We start from the raw sequence: 18,537 nt of genomic DNA, 5'->3' as shown, positions 1-18,537 counted from the left end.
ACCTTTTGCACTTTTGCAAGTGAAAGACTGATATTTTTTTGCATCCAAAGAGCTTTTTAGTACAGTGTAAGAACATCTCTTCGCCCTAATAACTTACAAACCGCTTCTCCAATGTGATTGACACCCACAGCCACAACACCATGACCTGGTACCACCCAAATTTAGAACAAACCTGGGACAATTCTTATTTTACTGCTCTGTCACCAAAATGTGGCAAAAATTCATTTGGTTTTTTAAGCATTATATGCTATACTTTAGCAAGCTCATACAGCTCATACAGAGTGCCGTGCTACGAGCTTGTAGAGCTGCTATTTTTCTTTATCATGAAAATGTGGCACAAATCTTTGAATATATATTCTTTCAGAGCGAACGTTTTTAACTCAAATCTTTCCTTTTGGGGGGGTCCCTGGAACAACATATTTTCAGATGGGGGTTGGCGGCCTATTACATATAATTTTGAGGACTTGACATGAAATATTGAGAACCACTGATATAGAATGTTTTTTAATTTCGACGTCAGGCCTAAATGGGTTAAAAGATGTGTAACACTGGTTATTTTCTAAATTGGCCTGAAAAGAACATCTATCAGGAGACTGCAAGGGGATGTAAATGTAATCTTAATATCTTTTGTACATAATAATAGTGTTTGTATTTGTTGATGACATGTATTACTGTGTTAATTGTGCATGCTATGTTGATTGATTGAATACATGGGACCACAATAGAAGTCCCCCAGGAGTTCTTTGTGTTATCCTTTTAACCTTAATGTCTTACTTACTGTACCACATGCTGTTGCTGTTAACATTTCTGATCAGTGAAATATTCAATCAATGAAAACCTTAATTTAAGTAGAAGTATCAATACTGCAACATAGAAATAAAAGTATCAATTCTGCAACATAGAAATACTCTGTTAAAAGTAAAAGTCTGGTAATCAAAATATATATAAGTATATAGTATATATATATATAAGTATATATATAAGTATAAAGTATTGGTATCAAAAGTAGGCTACCTAAAGGCGTGATAAGCATTGGTATTTATTTATTTTCAAATCCATCTCAGGAATGGTTCTCAGGAACATTTGCTCTATGTTGGATCAGTACCTATCAAACCCATTCTTGTGACTTCCTGATCCTCAAGGTTCCATTTGCTAACACAAAGCTAGGTTCTGGTTGGAATGAGATCCAGAAGTCCTTAACCCATTTAGGCCTGATATCGAAATATTAAAAAAAGTCTTCTGAAAGAATATATATTCAAAGATTTTTGCCGCATTTTCATGATTTTTCAAAAATAGCAGATCTACAAGCTCATAGCACGCCACCGAGTGGCGCGCTATGAGCTTGTAGATCTGCTATTTTTCAATAGCTAAAGTATAACATAATGATTAGTTATCACTGCCTTCCCTGGGACAATTCAGGGAAATTATTTCCAGCACTTTTGCTCAATATTGTAATTGTTTTCATAAATTATCTGTCTATATCTCTTATAGTTCTTTAGTTTTGGTATCATATATGTTTTCTGATTCGTATATTTAAGATTTCTGTTGTAAATTGCTGACTTGTATAGTGTTGATTTGTGTTCTGTGTTCGGCTACATTGAAAATGAGGGCCTGCCCCTCAATTGTACCATTTCACAAGTTGAAAATAGAAGATCTAACAATTTCACAATGGGTCACGTCGTGAGGCATTGTGAGCTTGTAGATCTGCTATTTTCAAATGGTCGAAATGTATACAGAGCCGAAGTGTTTAATGTATGTTAATTTATAATAATAATAGCCTAAATCTATAAAAGTAACTAGTAACCGGGACAACGCTCCACACGTCCCAAACTCTTCTCCCTTCTGGCTCCAAAACTGTGGAATGCACTTCCCATTGCAGTCAGAACTGCAGCATCACTCCCAATCTTCCGCCATAGTCTGAAAACCCACCTTTTCAGACTCCATCATGGCCCATAGCACTTACCCTATACCCCCTTAGATAGCATTTGATACAGACTTATAGCATGTTATGTAGACAGCACTATAATTGCATTGTGTATGTAGTCATAGCACGTCATAGTACATATGTATAGCATAGTATAGTAATACTATACTATGCATACTATACATAAACTATACATATATACTGTATATATGTATAGTTTATATGTATAGTTTCATTATATAGATATTCCACTGTTACTTTCTTAGCTTACGCATGTTTCATGATAAATGCTTTTTATGTGATGTATTCCCATGCTTTTTGTTGTTCTTGCTTAATGTAAATCGCTCTGGATTAAGAGCGTCTGCTAAATGCCTAAATTGTAAATTGTAACTAAAGTTGTCAAATAATTGTAGTGGAGTAAAAGTGTAATATTTGCCTCTGAGATTTAGTGGAGTAGAAGTAAAAGTACTGAGATTTTGGAAATACTATTTTGGAAATATATAATAATAATACTTGTACCGGTAGCACTGTTGTTTTTGGCAGCAAATTTTAGTTTTAGTCATAGTCTCTTGAATAGTTTTAGTCACATTTTAGTCACCTGGAATGTTTTAGAGTTAGTCTAGTTTTAGTCGACTAAAATGTATTTTGGCAGGCCTTGATGCCGTCGTAATGACTGGTTTTACACTCGTTGAAAAAGGCCGGTCTACATTAAGCTCACAACGTGTTGTGAGCTTAATGTATCTGCTATTTTCAGCATACAACCAAGTGTAAAATGACTTATACTGGATCTCTTGTCCACTAGTCCCTTCCTAACATTTTAGTCTAGTTTTTATCTGTTGACAAAATTATCATAGCTTAGTTTTCATTTAGTTTCCATTAGTGTTCATCAGTGGAAAAAAGGTAGTCGACGGAAATGTTTAGTCTTAGTTTTTCGACAAAAACAACACTGCCTGGCAGCACTGTTTAATGCAATACATTTGTGCGTGTATAAGTATTTTTGTTGACAAAGTTGTAAATGTCGACAGTATGTATATCCAGCAAGCGGCACGCTAGCAGACAATACACTAGTTCTGTCTTTCAATCATTTTATTATTATTTTCACAATTACATTATCGATTATTATGATAATCTTCTTCTTAATTAAATACACTATAGTTTAAGCTCGTCACATGAAACTCTATACCGTCATATGCATATACATCTGTCGCTCAAATTATCAAAGCATTAGAAAGTAGCCGGTGTATCTGTGTATCAGATTGTGAAAATATAATAATAATAAAATGATTGAAAGACATAACTAGTGTATTTTTCAATTCAATTCAATTAAATCTTTATTGCAGACTCATATCACAGTAAAAAACAACAATATAATAAATAAAAATAATATAGAAAGAAATATACAATAAAAAGAGTTCCACCATGTTCAGTTTCAAACATACAGACAAGTTTGTCAATGGTTCCACAGTCTGGAGGAGAACCTGACAGAACTACGTATCGGGTTAGTAATGACATCAATGATGTCATTTACTGACCCAGATACCCTACACATAAATCTATTTATTCTTGCATTGGAGCTTCTTGGAGCTCTCAGTAGCAGCCTCATACAGTCATTATAGGCCACTGTCAATGGTCTAATACTGGCTTGTTTGTAACGACACCGCAGGTGGGCGGTATACAGGGGTGTACAGAAGGATTTAAAAAGTGATGTGTGATTGTCAAATTTGTCTGATTGTGCATACAGCTTCCGACGTTGTCTTATGTCCTTGTCATCAGAGAGATATTGTCTGCTAGCGTGCTGCTTGCTTATTTCATGGATATAGGGCCTACATACTGTTGACTTTTACTTTGTCATGAGTATATCAACCACAAAAACGTATAACGCACACAAATACATTTCATTAAACAGTGCTGCCGGTCTTTGCGCGACCGCTCCGGGATTTAGATATACAGTAGACAGTGGATCTTCTCTATACTACCAATGGCTTTCTCTTCCTGCTTCTTGCAGTGAGTGGTATTCTAAGTGTTCCTAATTTACACGGGACACTTTCCAGCGAGACGGGTTTAGGGTGGGACCAATTTATCCGCAGCTCTGTTTCCGTAGACTTTGTGCAGCTGCGTTGAACCAACGCTGGGGGTCCTTCCTGACAGTCTCTCTCACCGACCTCTTGAACGGGCTCATACTTTCCTCCAGGGGGCAGCCGGCAACCTGTTGGGGAGACAGACGCAGGCCACCCACCCACCCACCACCCACCCTAGGGTGGGCTCATGATTATCTGAGGGTGCCGTGCTGGACACCACCCCCTGCCTCTCACTGAGGGGTCGCTGTGCGCTGTCACACGGCTGGAGCAATTCTGAGCAAAGGGCTCAGGACTTTATTTTTGGACTTGCCATGGAGACGGCTCCGTCCATTTGTAGGAAGAGGGGGTATAGTTGGGAGCTCAACATGAGCCTCCCGCTCTGACACACTCCGGGCTGGGACTAGCAGGCGGCAGCAGCCGGCCGCCCCCAAAGCAGCAAATCACACAGGTAAACACAACGCCGCACAATTCAACATTTTTGTCTTAGTATTCGGTCCGGGAAGGATTGGCAGGGAAGCGACAGGTGTCAAACGGCAAATCCCGCAGCCCGCCCCATTAGCTATTTTGTCATGTCTATAGGGTATAGGGAGATATTCAGTGCAACGTAAAACCACCTTGAGCTTACACATTCCATTACAGTTTCTGCTGCCATTGAGTAAAGACTCATTTGAATAAACTGAATATAAATTATGACTTAATTAAGATCAATTATGTATGGTATTGCTTGTTCGATATTAAAGAAACTCAAGCAAAGATGCCACAGACTTGATATGTATTTGACTTGAAGCGTTTAATTTACAATACATTTTCTCTCCTGCCGCCTCAAGGGGGACCCTCTCTCCGGGGTGTTTTTGTACCACCAGCAATAAGCTCTACCTGGTAAGTCCCTGTGATATTGAATGGAAGGTCATCAGGGGATGTCTGTCTTATAGCATCCATGGCATGTGAATGGTTTTTTGGGGAGGATTCCATTTGCTCCCGAGGCCATTGTGCCACAGAGTCATCTTATTACCGGGGTTATTATTACCCTTTCCTCTTTTGAACTTGCGTCTTGGAGGTGCTCCAAATACCTAACCTACCACGGCCTTAAAAGGGAGGAGCTCTTCTCGTATGTCAGGCTGTGAGAATCCAGTCCAGCCTGTCTTCTTGCTGTGGAAGTGAGGGCCCTTTAAAAACAGGAACCTACGCTGGCCTATATTTCTGTGGCGTGACACAGATATTAAACTCGGCACATGATCGAATACACAGACCTCAGCCCGGGGGCTGTGTTTTGCTCACTATATTTACACCATTAAAAATAAGCTAAGGATTATATTGCTGAGCTATAATATGTTAAGCTTCTTCCTGTGATACAGCAGATGTTGCACGTTCCATTCTAGAACAGGTCTTTAGCAGTCCTGCCATTAGGCCCTGACAAGAAGATCTTGTCACGCTATGATTTAAACTGTAATACCTGATTCATTCATATGTTGTCGTACAATGGAGAGATGCCTAGAAATAGCCCGATCTACAAGCTCACAAAGCATAGCCGACACGCTGCGTTGTGAGCTTGCAGATCGGGCCATGTCCGGCTACGCAGCTGTAGTTGTATACGACAAAGCATAAATGAGGCTTAACCCTGAAACTTGACCTGCATGTAAAACGTGTGGTCCAGTTACCAACTGGCATTCTGATAACAGCTGCAAAGCTCTAAAATGTCATATTTGTTATGCAAGGAGTATTTATGATGTGCAGTACAATGTAGGCAATTGATTTATTGTTGTGTGAAAAGTGACGCTACTTGTAATGAAGTGTTCTCAATAAAAACCAAGCAAAGTGATTGGCTGACAGGCCTCATCTCCACGACTATCAGCCTATAATTAGGCCAAGGAACCCTTCCAGCTGGGTGGGTGGGTCCAGCTGGGTGGGTGGGTGTGTGCACTGTAGTTTGTTGTGTGTTTGTTGTTCATGATGAAACTCCAAAGGTGGACATGAAATCTATAATAATTGCTCCATTGATTAGAAATTGATAATTCAAAATAGAGGGTATGCGCGTGACATCATCATCATACCAGGAAGTTATGCAGGAACACTTACTAAGTGGCAAAAAACGACATTCTGGCCATGACAGCCCATACATCTAAACATAAAAGTCCTATCTGACTGCATTAAACGTTGTTAAACTGACTTTGTCACTCACTTTGCCTCGATTTGCCCTTCACTTTATGCATGCACATACCCTCTATAATATGCTCCTCATTGACTTACATTGTGCAGTGAAACAGCTCTCAAAGTCACCCTTTTAACACATAAAACGATCGAATGCAACGAAAGATGATTCTGATGTAGAACATCACAAAACCCAGTAGTTTTCTTTATATAAAATGGTGAACTCCCTATTGGTTTTTATATATATTTATTAGGACTGGATCTGCAGATATGGTTCTTCAAATGGTAAAATCAATAGGAAGTTGTCATTTTTATTTAAAAACAAACGGTACTGGCAGGTTTTGTGATGTTCTATCTATATTATATTATTACTTTGTTTGTGTTTGTTTATGTGCTAAAAGAGTGACTTTGATAGTTGTTAGCTTGTTTCATGCAATTATTAGAGATTTCTTGTCCACCTTTGGAGTGACATAACGACAAGGTAACTACACAACCCAAACCTCTTTCCCTTTAAGGAGCAAACGCCAAGAAGCCAAGAAACTAACAACGCACAAAGTCATATATGACACCGCAGAGCAAATGAAAGTAGAAAATGCTTTTAATTTATTTAAGAAAATGTAGTTATATAAACACATCAAATAAGAAATAATAGGCTATTTGTGTATGAGGTGAAAATGTTTGCATTAAGAGCATAAATATAGCTGGAAGGCACCAGATCACATTACTGAAAAAAGAACAGCATAGAAAAATAACAGTATGTGTAGAGTAAGTTTACATCATGCTTGTGTATTGATTATGCATGCTGTCATACAACAGAAATATAAGTAATATTCTCTACTTAGGCATTTGTTGGTGAAACCCATATATTTTTTCAAGGCCTGTGTTGCATAAATACAAATCGTAAAAAAGATAGATCAATTTAACACTTATAACTGCAGTAATACAGGTTAACAGAATAATGGGTATTTGTATGATATTTGAACGGGGCACTTAAAGTAATTTGTCTCTGTCGGGTGGAAACCGCACATTAGAATCTGTTACTTTTCAGGATTTATATAAAAAAATAGCAAAAGTAGCAGATTCTACAAGTGTCACGCCGCCTTTCGAAACCTGTTGTTGCTGTTATATGGTCAAGTAGGGCGTACATGTATGGGAAAAAAACACACAAGGTTATGGGTTTCTGCCCGACGGCAACAAATTAATCCTCCACATTTGGCAACTGGTAAAAGAATGATTTTGGTTTTTGAGAGTTTTTCACCACACCAGCATAAACAAATACTTGGTGTGAAAAGACACCACAACAACAACAAAAACAATAATCCGTAAAAAAAAAGAAAAGGAAAAAAAAGCATTGTCACAGTCACATACAGTATATAATATATACACAGCACAAACCATTTGGAGCAAAATGTGTTTGGAAAACTGAAGTTGGACATGATTTGTTTATAGAGAACTAATCGTCCCTTTTGTCTTTAAGCATTGCACTGAAAGTGGCAGAAAATAATGATTTAGCCATATGAAATGTTTCACAAGAGGTGCTTCTGGTAGTTGGCATGATGCTAAATGGGGTTTATTTGGGTGGGTGGGTGGCTGGGTGGGCCACATCTTCAAACCATCTGACGGGAAGACAACTCTTCAATAATCGTCTTGGCAAAGGTCTGAAAATAAAAGAAAAATGTTAAAGATGTAGGCTACTGTCAAGCGTCCTTGAATGGGTTATTGATATTTAGAAACCAAATTGACATTTCTTTGTACACATGGAAACAAATTGACCCTCTGAGGAGGGCCTAAAAATGGGGAATCTGTGGCTATATGCATGTCAAACTAGGAGCCCTTGAAATTAAAAACTACCAGAGGTCAATATTCAGCATTGCTGAGACTGCTAAAGGGTGCATTTATATAGCGCCTTTATCCAAGGTGCTTTACATAGATTGTGCATTACATTCACCCATTCCTTGCGGTTACCATCCAGCCACTCTACCCCTGAGCCACTGCCACTGTTGACTATGATAACGTTTTAGGCGGATAGCTTGGGTCAGAACTAACTGAACAACATAAAAGATATATAATGTAAGATCATCTTCTTGAATTTCACCATAATAATCTTGCCCTTGTATTTTTTCCCCCTCCCCAGGGGGCTGAAGTGGTCATGGCCGTCAGTTATAGTAGCATCATGCTGCCCAACCTGCTGTACCCGCAGTACCGTCCGCCACCTCTGCTGCCCAAGCCTGGCAAGGACAATGTACGTCTTCAGAAACTCCTCAAGAAATCCGCCAAGAAGAAAGCCGCCCCTCAGATAACGCACGTTCCCGCCCCGTTCCGCATAAGTCTCTCTCCCGTGAACGAAGCGAGCGCTGACCTGGAACACAGTGACCACTCCACGCCGCCAAGGACTCCCGAGACGCCGTATTACTATTATGGAGGGACACAGCCTCAGGCCCCACGCTTCACGGTCAGGCCCCTGTATCAACACGTGCAGTCGCCTTATCCACAACGTGCCGGATTCAGCAGGTTCTCCCCGCAGCCGGTGCCCGCGCCGTCGTCGGCTTTCCCCCAGCACGTGACGCCGCTGTCCTGTCACGTGCAACAGTCTTACGTGATAGGAGTGCCGTCGTTTCCGGGGTCGGCTACGAGCACGACGCCCGTGCCAGAGGTGACGAGGCCTCCTGTTAAGGTGACAATAGTAGCCCCTACTACTGCCTCACAAATGGCGCCTAGAAGCCCACTTCCCCGTCCTTTCATGGCATCGGGCGGCGAGACCTTTCTGAAACCCCTTACGGTGTTAGTCCCACTTGGGAAACCCAGAAGTCCTCGTCCGACATTCATAGCGACTGAAACTTCAAGATCGCCCAAACCGATGTTTGACGTTCCTCAGATTAGGATTTACACCGCAAACACGTCATATTACGAGCCATCTAGGACGCCACCGGTGTACGATATGACTGGACTAACCTCTATTGGAAGTACCGTACCTCGAAGTAAGACGCCTTCATCGGAAGTAAGAAGAGCCATAACTCCGACGCCTGAGGTAAAAATTGTGATCACAACGTCAGAAGTCAAAAGAGGTGCGACACCAACAGGTCAAACACCTAGCTCGGCCACAGATCCCAGGAGTAGAACGCCTACATTAGAAGTCAAAAGAAGCACCACACCTACACCAGAAGCAAATAGATCTGTAACCCCAACGTCTGAAAACAAAAGAGCCTTGACCGTGACATCTGATGTGATGAGGGCTAAATCACCTACTTACGACTACGGTAGAGCAAGAACTCCAACCGGGCGGCCTAGGACGCCTTCATACGGAACCCGAGCTGCAACACCGATCTTTGAAGTATCAAGACCCAATCCTCTTTTATTTGCGGTGTCACTAGTGCTGGTAGAAAAAGAGCAACCAACAGCATCAACGCCTGTTCCTTCTCACGCCAGTTTATCAACTTCCCAAAGTGTGAAAAGCACAGAGGCTCAGATCACTGAAACAACATTAAATTCAAAGATTACTGTAAATGGTGATATTCATTTAGACATGGCACCAGTTGAATCAACTCAAGGATGTATTTCCAAGCCAGAATCGGCTCAACAGCAAGTTGACCGATTGCTGAAAGATTTCACAAAAACAAAGACAACACCCTTGCCAGCTGCTTTTCCACCACCTAAGACTCCAACAAATGCCACGCCAAAACCTGCAGTGGTGGCACCAACGCCAAAACCTGCAGTGGTGGCACCAACGCCAAAACCTGCAGTGGTGGCACCAACGCCAAAACCTGCAGTGGTGGCACCAACGCCAAAACCTGCAGTGGTGGTGGTACCAACAGGATATCAGAGACCCAAGACTCCAACAAATGCCACACCAAAACCTGCATTTGGTGTACCAACAGGAGGATTTCAACGACCACGGACACCATATTATGGAACATTACCCTCAGAGCCTGTAGCTTTTCAAAGACCTAAAACACCAACCTCTGGGGCCCTCAAATCAAAATCAGCGTATCGCGGTTTGACACCAGCTGAATATGTCGCTTTTGGTGGAATCCAAAGTTTTACACCAGCATTTGGTATATCCAGGGCTAGGACGCCAACTCAAGAAGAGGATGAAACCGAGAGAGAATTATCAGAATACCTTGTGAAGCCAACCCAACCTGTGAAAACACATTCTTTGGTTGAGGTATTTACAATGGAAGATATAATGGAAGATATAGCTGTAGATCACACCCCAGCGCCGGTGATTCCAACCATTGTCGTTTCACAAGCTTCAGATGTCCCCAAACCCGCAGGACCAGTAACAAGTTATGTTCCAAAAACACCCGAAAAACAAACTATGTTGCAAGAAATGACATGTCCCACAGCAGAGAAAGTGGACGTCAAAACTCCTGAGAAAGAGAGGACCACAACACCATCTCAGCAAGTCCCAAAAGCAAAGATACCTGAAGCGAAGCAACCTGTGACCACTCCAGTAATCATGAGTGATATGAAAGTGCCTCTGATGGTCAAATCAAAACCCATAGTCAAAGATACAGCCAAGACCACAGAATCAGTAGCAAAAACAGAGACATCAACCAGTGCCTCTCAACAAAAAGAGTCAGTAAAACCTACGTTTGTAACCAGTGCAAAGGCAGAGGAGTCAAAGCCAATAACGCCAACCCTACCAGCTGAGGGTTCAACTGTTAAAGCACTTGCTAAGTCAACAGTCAACGAAGACAAAGTCAAAGATGAAAAAGATGCTTCAGCCGTGCCTTCACCAGTGAAGAAGGAAGGGGACGCCTCACCCATGGCAGCTGAGCCTCTTCTTAAAGCACTTCTGAAGCCAAAGGGAGCTAAATCTAAACTCAGTGGCTGGGGACGCCTCAAGAAACACATGGTTGTGGAGCAAGAAGAACCCAAGTTTCCAGAAGCAGAGCCGACACAGAAAGACTCCACACAGAAAGAACCGACCAGGCATGATCAGAGTGCAGGTCAAAAGGATCAAAAGGATGAACAGAAGCCGAGTGATAAATCTGCCGCCAAGGATGAGACACAGAGTGCAGATGGCGCTAAGGCACCCCAGATGTGGGAGGCCGTCCTTTTCGGGATGTTTTCCAGCAAGGAAAAGATCATGCGCCAGATCGAGTTAAGTAAAGACGAGGGAGACGCAAAGGAGGAGAGAGCAGCTGAGAAACCGGACGAGGCGAAAGACACAGACATCCCGACATTCGCTCATCGTCTGCCCGTGCTCCTTTTCAGTCCCAAGTTCGATGCCAAGAGACTGAGAGAGGCGGCGTCGAGACCAGTCACAAAAATGAGCACGGTGTTTGAGATGGGTCTGATTGGGCGTAAAAACAAGGAGGAACCTAAGGACTTTAACAGAACAACAAGAGGGTTCATTGTTTCTTAACCACGTCAAATGTGACATTTGTACAAGAGCTGAAAATATTGAAAATTGCTTACTCAGTTAATGTTTTATGTACAGGTGTAGAAATCCTATAGTGAAAACACATTGTACAGGTCTGGTGTTTTTGTCTGTGTGTAAAGGGGATGACATTTGTGGCAGTGTCGTAGAGGGAGTTGGGTATTACATTTATACTGTATACTTGCCAAATGCATTGTGTTGCATTTTGGGGTGCTGATTGTATGATTGATTGGTTGTCTTGACTGTTACAGTTCAAATTTGTTGCTATGGATTAACCTTGATAGAATATGATACATTTGTCTTAAAGTCATTTAGGCACCGTATGAGATTAAAGCGTATGTTTTAAGTAATTTCAGAGCTTCTCTTTTGTCAAGTGTGGAACCTTTGTTGGTCATTATTATAGGTGTACTGAAAATGAATGAATCCAGGCCATTATGCTATGTGTTCTTGATATACCACATAGTTTAACTCATGACCTTGCATTGTGACTGGCTGAGAGGCATGCTCATGTGTGCCAATATCTCCTGATATCAGCACTCCGAATGCATCCACTTTATTTACAAAACCTAACCTAAAAAATAATAATGAAACTAAATTGGCACTGCTGTGCTGTAATATACAGCACTCAACCTTTGTAAACTTTGTAGCAAATTATAGATTATATTCAGATTTACTCGTTCCAACAAAGCTTAATGTAATGATAATGGGCCCTATTTTGCACTGCATCGTATGCCTTATAGCTAATATTATTAGGCTTTGTTTTATTTTTTACATTTGACAATACTGAAAATAGTCAATCTACAGCGAATCGCTGTGAGTTTGTAAATCAGCTATAGCCTATTTATAATTAAAAAATGTTTGTTTTTTTCCAGAATGATGAAAAATAATGCGTAAATAACTGTCACAAGGCATAAGACACCATGCCAAATAGGTCCCTATGTGCTATTCTGTAAGATCAGTAGGCCTACATGCAGTAAATGCTTTATAATTGGCTCGGGTTGTGCAGAATTGCTTAAATAAATGCTTAGAATCTGTAGATGTTTTAAACCTAAAATGTAATATATATGCAGTATCTTTCTTCTCTGTTTTGTTTTTCTCTCCAATACATTTCCCATATTCACAATGGTGCTACTTTTTGATGCAAGACTTTCAATCCATAGGTATAGTGACAGGTTTTAGCATTGCTTTTGGTTATGAATTGCTGAGATAAAAGCTCAACCCCTTTTGGTGTTTTAAGCATACTTTAGCTATTGAAAAATAACAGATCTACAAGCTCATACGAGCTTGTAGATCTGCTATTTGTTTAAATCGTGAAAATGTGGCGTAAATGTCAGAGCGAAGTTTTTAACTCAAATCTTTGCTTCTGGGGGGGGGGAGGAGGAAGGAGTGAGGGGGGCATTTGTAGAAGGCATTATTTTGTAGAATCGTCCTCAGGTCTAAATGGGTTAATGCATGTCATAGATAGATTAGTAGGTTGTATAGTGCGGTGCAGTACTTAGTTCAAACTTCAGACAGTATTTAACTTTAGACTAGTCATTGGTTAGACCAGTCATTGGTCCTACAACTACAACCTATGTCAAACCCTCACCCTTACCCTAACCTCCCACAGGGCAGCACACCTAAACCTAACCCATGTCTAACCAATGACTAGTCTAAACTAAGTATGCACCCCGTATAGTGGCGCTATAGTGAAAGAAGCAAGTGAAGGACACTGGAGTTATACTGTAGGACAGGACGGAAGGGAGGTTCAGATATGTGTCATAACTCAATGGTGAAGTAAGTAGCTATAGCTATGTGGAATGGACTTCAGGCTGTCAAATGAAAGGTATTGATTTATAAGTGTTGAGGTTGAGCCGTACTGTGTGAAGAATCTTAACATGCAAACACTGTGCAACAAACAGGCAGCTGTCTACTTTAAGGGCCGATTCATACTAACATTTTAACGCTGTAGTGCCGAAATGATTTCGGCTCGTCAGAAATCTTCAGTAGCACCGCCCCCCGAACCTCAATTGTAGGCTCTACAGAGCCGAACCGACTTTTATTCGGCTCTAAAATAGGAGTATGAATCGCGCCTTAAGGCAGTGGGTCTCAAAGTGTGTTCCAGGTACCCTAGGTTCCTTGGGGGAGTTAAAAAATGGCCCCTTACGGGTGTGTAACGCTGAGAGTTATTATGGGGGTCCTTGAAAATAAAAAGGTTTTGAGAGCCACTGCACTAAAGGGACTCAAACGGTTTGTATTTCAGGACTCTTTGTGCTTTGTATTTTCTTGCATGTTTTCCACGTTATTGTTTTCATGCCCAGTTAAATGCTGCGCATTAAATAAAGTAAGCATATTTCTTTTTATAAACACAGATTTGAATAGAGGACTGGTAATCTTACTTAAGGAATGTTTCAGCGTTGTACAAAACAATGAACTGGAGAAGGCTTTGATCGTTGCAAAATTGATGGAAAATAAATGTACATACATACAGAAATATCATTCAATGGTAATTCAGAAAAGGGTCTTAGTTTATACCTATGTTAATATAACAATTGGATCAGCAGAATAGAAATTATCATTTGGCCATATGATATGACTTGGTGAGAATGTATTGAAGTGTGCACTAATAAACACTAAACACTGTTTTATTATGATTTCTTGTGGCATAAATGATAAAACCATAACGCAATAGAATAAAAACCCACACTGCTTACCAGATTTTCTGTTAGGGTATTCCTCTCCATTCTCATCTGCTGCTGCAGGTTTCTTCTTCTCATATTTTCCGTGACCAGTTACCACAAATTTGTACTTTTTACCAGTGGGTGTACCCTAAAACAGAGATTAAAGACACGTTAAATACTCACCTACTGTGTGTATTACTATTTGTGTGTGTGCGTGCGTGCGTGTATGGTTACTCACAATAGTCCTTTGCCCTGTTCTTCCAGATGTATCTGAAATACCCTCCCACATGTTCTTTTTGTTCATTACATCGCCTGGTTTGACATCCTGAAAAAGGAATAACAATCATTGAGTATGTGGAAACAAAACAAAAAAGTATTGCCTGGAATTGAAGGTTTCACAATCAAATTGTATTGTTTCAATAGTCATACTGTACAACCTCCACAAGAGGGCGATCTCTGATAAGAGGCACAATGCCTGCACAATGCATTCTAGCACTATCACTGTCTATAACTGTTGCAACTTCATGAGTTATTTCATATGATAGAATCCTATGGATAAAAAAATGATTTAGGGAAATTAATACCTTAAATATTAATACCTTTTGATGTAACAAGGACAACTAGAGAAAATCAGTAGGTCTACGACGTCCCTTTATTAGTATTGACAGCAACATTGTGTTTTTTCATATACATCACTTAGGCATGTATATCTCAGCCATAAGCAGCTCACAATTTGTACGTTAAAAAATCTTTGGTGAATATGACCCCGGGGAGAAATAAATAAAGAACTGCTTTAGGGTTGACAGAAATACTAGCTGACATACAGTACAACGGCCAGAGAATGATAAAAACACAGATTTAAATTATGGCCCTTGAGCCTTCGAAAATAAAGTTTGTGTTTCTTTCAGCACCGTTGAGGTATGCTTTAGCTGAAAGCAATTACTCACGTAAAAGAATAGTGTACTAGTTAATTTAACCACTTGAACCCTGGCCTGGGGGTAACATTTGCTGAAATTAGCCGGGACGCATTTTGAGCTGTACTTATGGATTAAAGCAAAATAAAATCTCACAGCTGAAAAAAAAAGACCATATACCAGACCGGACAAAAAAGGACAGTATTTTTGTATTTTAAAACAAAATGACACAGACACGCCAGAGGGTTATAATAACCCTTGCTTTCATGAAATACCTGATATCATTATGATTTCATGGAAGATTGACGGTGTATTCTATTGCTAGTTTGACCACGTCAAATACTCACAACAACAACACGTGTTGTAAAGCTTGTCGATGGCCTATTTTGGGTGCATACCGTGCATGACATGCTTCCATAGAAGACACGCTGACTTCTATGCTGCCCGACAGCCTGGGCACACTTGAACTTCCATGAGCGGCCAAAGGAAGCTGTCTTTTTTGCGTCATTTCCGGGTTTTTAGACAGCTGGTGGATGGAAATGAAGCTCCACCCACGGAGCAGAATGCCGCTGGGGCAAACTTTTCCGGGAATCTGGCCGTCGCGGCATTCAGCCGCGTGGGTGGAGCTTCATTTCCATCCCCCAGTTGTCTAAAAACCCGGATATGACGCAAAAGACAGCTTCTTCTGTCCGCGCATGGAATCTTAGGTGTGCCCAGACCCCATACAAAGCCAAAGTGCAGTAACTACAGGGGGGAGAAAAGGTCTGATAAATGGGTGTAAAAGTGTTTCAACTGGTCAGATGAGATTTCAGCAAATAAGTGATGTTACAGTTACACTAATTCTAAATATGTTCTTGAGGTAAATGGTTTATCCCCCCAAAATTCACAAAGGCTAGTTTGATCTTTGGGATACACAAATAAGTCGGTGTGTCCAAAAATGTGGTTATACTGGACTTTGGCTTTATTAGGGCAATGTTATGGAATCCAAACAACCAGTGTTTGATTTAGTTGACTAAAGCTAAGACGGAAAATGTTCGTCGACTAAAAACTGACGAAAACTAAATGGAAACTAAGCTATGATGACTAAAACTAAGACTAAATATACTGACAATTTCATCAACAAATAAAAACTAGACCAGATGTGAGGAAGGGACTAGTGGACAGGAGATCCAGTATGAGTCATTTTACACCTTAGTCTACAAGCTCACAACGTGTTGCAGCGCAATGCGTTTTGAGCTTGTAGATGGGCTATTTTCAGCAAGTGTAAAATCAGCCATTACAAAGCCAAAGTGCAGTAACTACAGGGGGGAGAAAAGGTCTGATAAATGGGTGTAAAAGTGTTTCAACTGGTCAGATGAGATTTCAGCAAATAAGTGATGTTACACTAATTCTAAATATGTTCTTGAGGTAAATGGTTTATCCCCCCAAAATTCACAAAGGCTAGTTTGATCTTTGGGATACACAAATAAGTCGGTGTCAACTGTCAAGGCTCGCCAAAATAAAATGTAGTCCTAAATCAACTGTAGATTTGGTTGACTAAAGTCTTATGATATTTAGTCGACTAAAACTAGACTAGACACTAAAACATTCCAGGTGACTAAAATCTGACTAAAACGAAATGAAAACTATTCAAGAGACTATGACTAAAACTAAAATCAAAATTAGCTGCCAAAAACAACGCTGCAAACAACTGAGATCAGTCGTGGCGACAGAGAACTTTTGGGTTTTGGGTTCTAGGACATTGGACTTATACAGCTGGCTTGGACAGAGACTGTTTGAGTTTTGGGGTTCTATAGGACATTATTGGACTTACAGCTGGCCTGGACAGAGACTGTTTGCCGCTGCCGTCTGGGTTCCCCTTCACCCACTGGGTAATCAGGTCTGCCACGCCCACTTTCAAATCCTCAGTGTCCTGAGATGAAGATAGCACAACACTTGTGTTTACCACCTGGACAAAGGCTTTCTTTATCAACATTTTTTATCACACGATTTTGAAGCAGCGGACTGAACTCATGCTTCCTTCTATGCATGAGGAGTCCAAGCTGCTTCTTTTCACCTGACAAGGGAGAGTTTCCCCAGCCGGACGTAGTGCGTGGAAGGAACACGTTATTCCAACCAGTTCCTTTCCCCTCCATCAGGCGCCTCGGCTGGCCAGGGGGAGGCAGTTTAGAGACCAGGATTATTGCATGTTTTTTGTGAGGATACCACTACCTACCCTAGGGGACACGGGGAGAACATGCAAACTCCACACAGGAAGACAAAGGCCTTTGTCTTTCTGTGTGGAGTTTGCATGTGGGCCGTCTTTCCAGCAGTAGGCTACCTGGCTGGGAAGAATGCTCGCCCCAAAACGCACTCGCCCCTGGGTCATATCCGGCGACCTCGGAACGGTCACGAAAATATATTCTTAACCCATGGGCGGGAACCCCTTTTGGTGTTTTATTTATGTTTATACTTTAGCTATTGAAAAATAGCAGATCTACAAGCTCATCTACAAGCTCATAGCGCGGTAGATCAACATATTTTCAGATGGGGGTCGGCGGCCGATTTCATATATTTTTGGAGGTCCTTGACATGAAAATGTTTGAAAAAGACTGACATAGAAACATGGGGTTTTCAGAAAACTGTCAGGATTTAGAAGGCATTTGTAGAATCGTCCTCAGGTCCAAACCTTGGTATAAAAGAATTGGAGCAAGAGTGTTTTTTGGGGGCAAGCGTTCCAGTTACCCCTGAGGGTCTCCCTCTCTAAAGACCTATTGTAGAATGTGTGAAGTCCAATGCTTTTGAAGCTTGGAGTGCAACATTGGTTGAACTTTAGCTGGATGTCAATCCGATAGGAAAGAAGCACAGCCATTTGCTTGTTTTTCAGTGAGCCAATCACTCCCGAGTCAAATGAATGAACTACACACCAGAAAACTGGCACTCTTGCTGGAAACGTTTTTTTGGAAAACGTTCATCAAAATAACAATTCTTCTACATTCTCTAATTGTGCATACTTCTTGTAAAAGAAGTAATGCAGATGTGTAACAATAATGTAACTCTTAATTATATTGTATTTAACATAGTCTACCAAATCTTTATTCATTCAAAAAAGTCTAAGCTTTAGAATTATTTTTCTATTTTAGTGGGGCTCTCATATACGCTGCCTCATTCCAGACATTTTGCACTTCAGCCTGGAAGTGTGAATCTTGGGGTTTTTGGAGGACAGGTTAGGCCTAGCGTGTGGAAACACCAGGGATTCATCCGAGACGGCGGAGCATAGGGGAAAACCGAGCGCTTTGTGGGAAGCGTATGAAAACAAACGGAGCCAGGAAAGAGCCTCAGATCTCTTCAGCAGTGCGGCTCGTGCTCTCATTATTACCGCTTGTGCCGGAGTGTTGCCACGTCTGCTTATTATAAGCAATCTGGCTCATTTTGTCTGTGAAGTCTGCTT

The 18,537-nt window shown here is 41.0% G+C and overlaps 2 protein-coding genes across 5 annotated transcripts in view; one reads left to right on the top strand and one right to left on the bottom strand.

Annotated features, from left to right (window-relative positions):
- The first annotated feature begins 4,307 nt into the window (after positions 1-4,307).
- prr33 (proline rich 33) lies at positions 4,308-11,883 on the top strand. Its single transcript, XM_083763916.1, has 3 exons — positions 4,308-4,450; positions 4,830-4,881; positions 8,285-11,883. Exon 3 carries the CDS (start codon positions 8,300-8,302, stop codon positions 11,516-11,518), a length of 3,219 nt encoding a protein of 1,072 aa, XP_083620042.1. The 5' UTR covers positions 4,308-4,450; positions 4,830-4,881; positions 8,285-8,299; the 3' UTR covers positions 11,519-11,883.
- The window catches only part of lsp1a (lymphocyte specific protein 1 a), a 53,651-nt gene continuing 41,844 nt past the window's right edge, over positions 6,731-18,537 (bottom strand). For 2 of the 4 annotated variants that reach the window (XM_083763917.1, XM_083763918.1), the window contains 3 exons: positions 16,921-17,019; positions 14,432-14,518; positions 13,829-14,341 (listed from right to left, as the gene is read on the bottom strand). In XM_083763917.1, the coding sequence (XP_083620043.1) occupies positions 14,048-14,341; positions 14,432-14,518; positions 16,921-17,019 (480 nt within the window). In that variant the 3' untranslated portion in view covers positions 13,829-14,047. Of the gene's footprint in view, positions 7,809-13,828; positions 14,342-14,431; positions 14,519-16,920; positions 17,020-18,537 lie in introns of those variants that run through there. The other 2 variants (XM_083763920.1, XM_083763919.1) reach the window with 2 other exon arrangements.

This window comes from Protomyctophum parallelum (assembly GCF_964188405.1).
Source record: "Protomyctophum parallelum genome assembly, chromosome: 4".
NCBI lineage: Eukaryota > Metazoa > Chordata > Actinopteri > Myctophiformes > Myctophidae > Protomyctophum > Protomyctophum parallelum.
The sequence above is the reverse complement of the archived record's forward strand: the minus strand, read 5'-3'. Positions and strand labels throughout refer to the sequence as shown.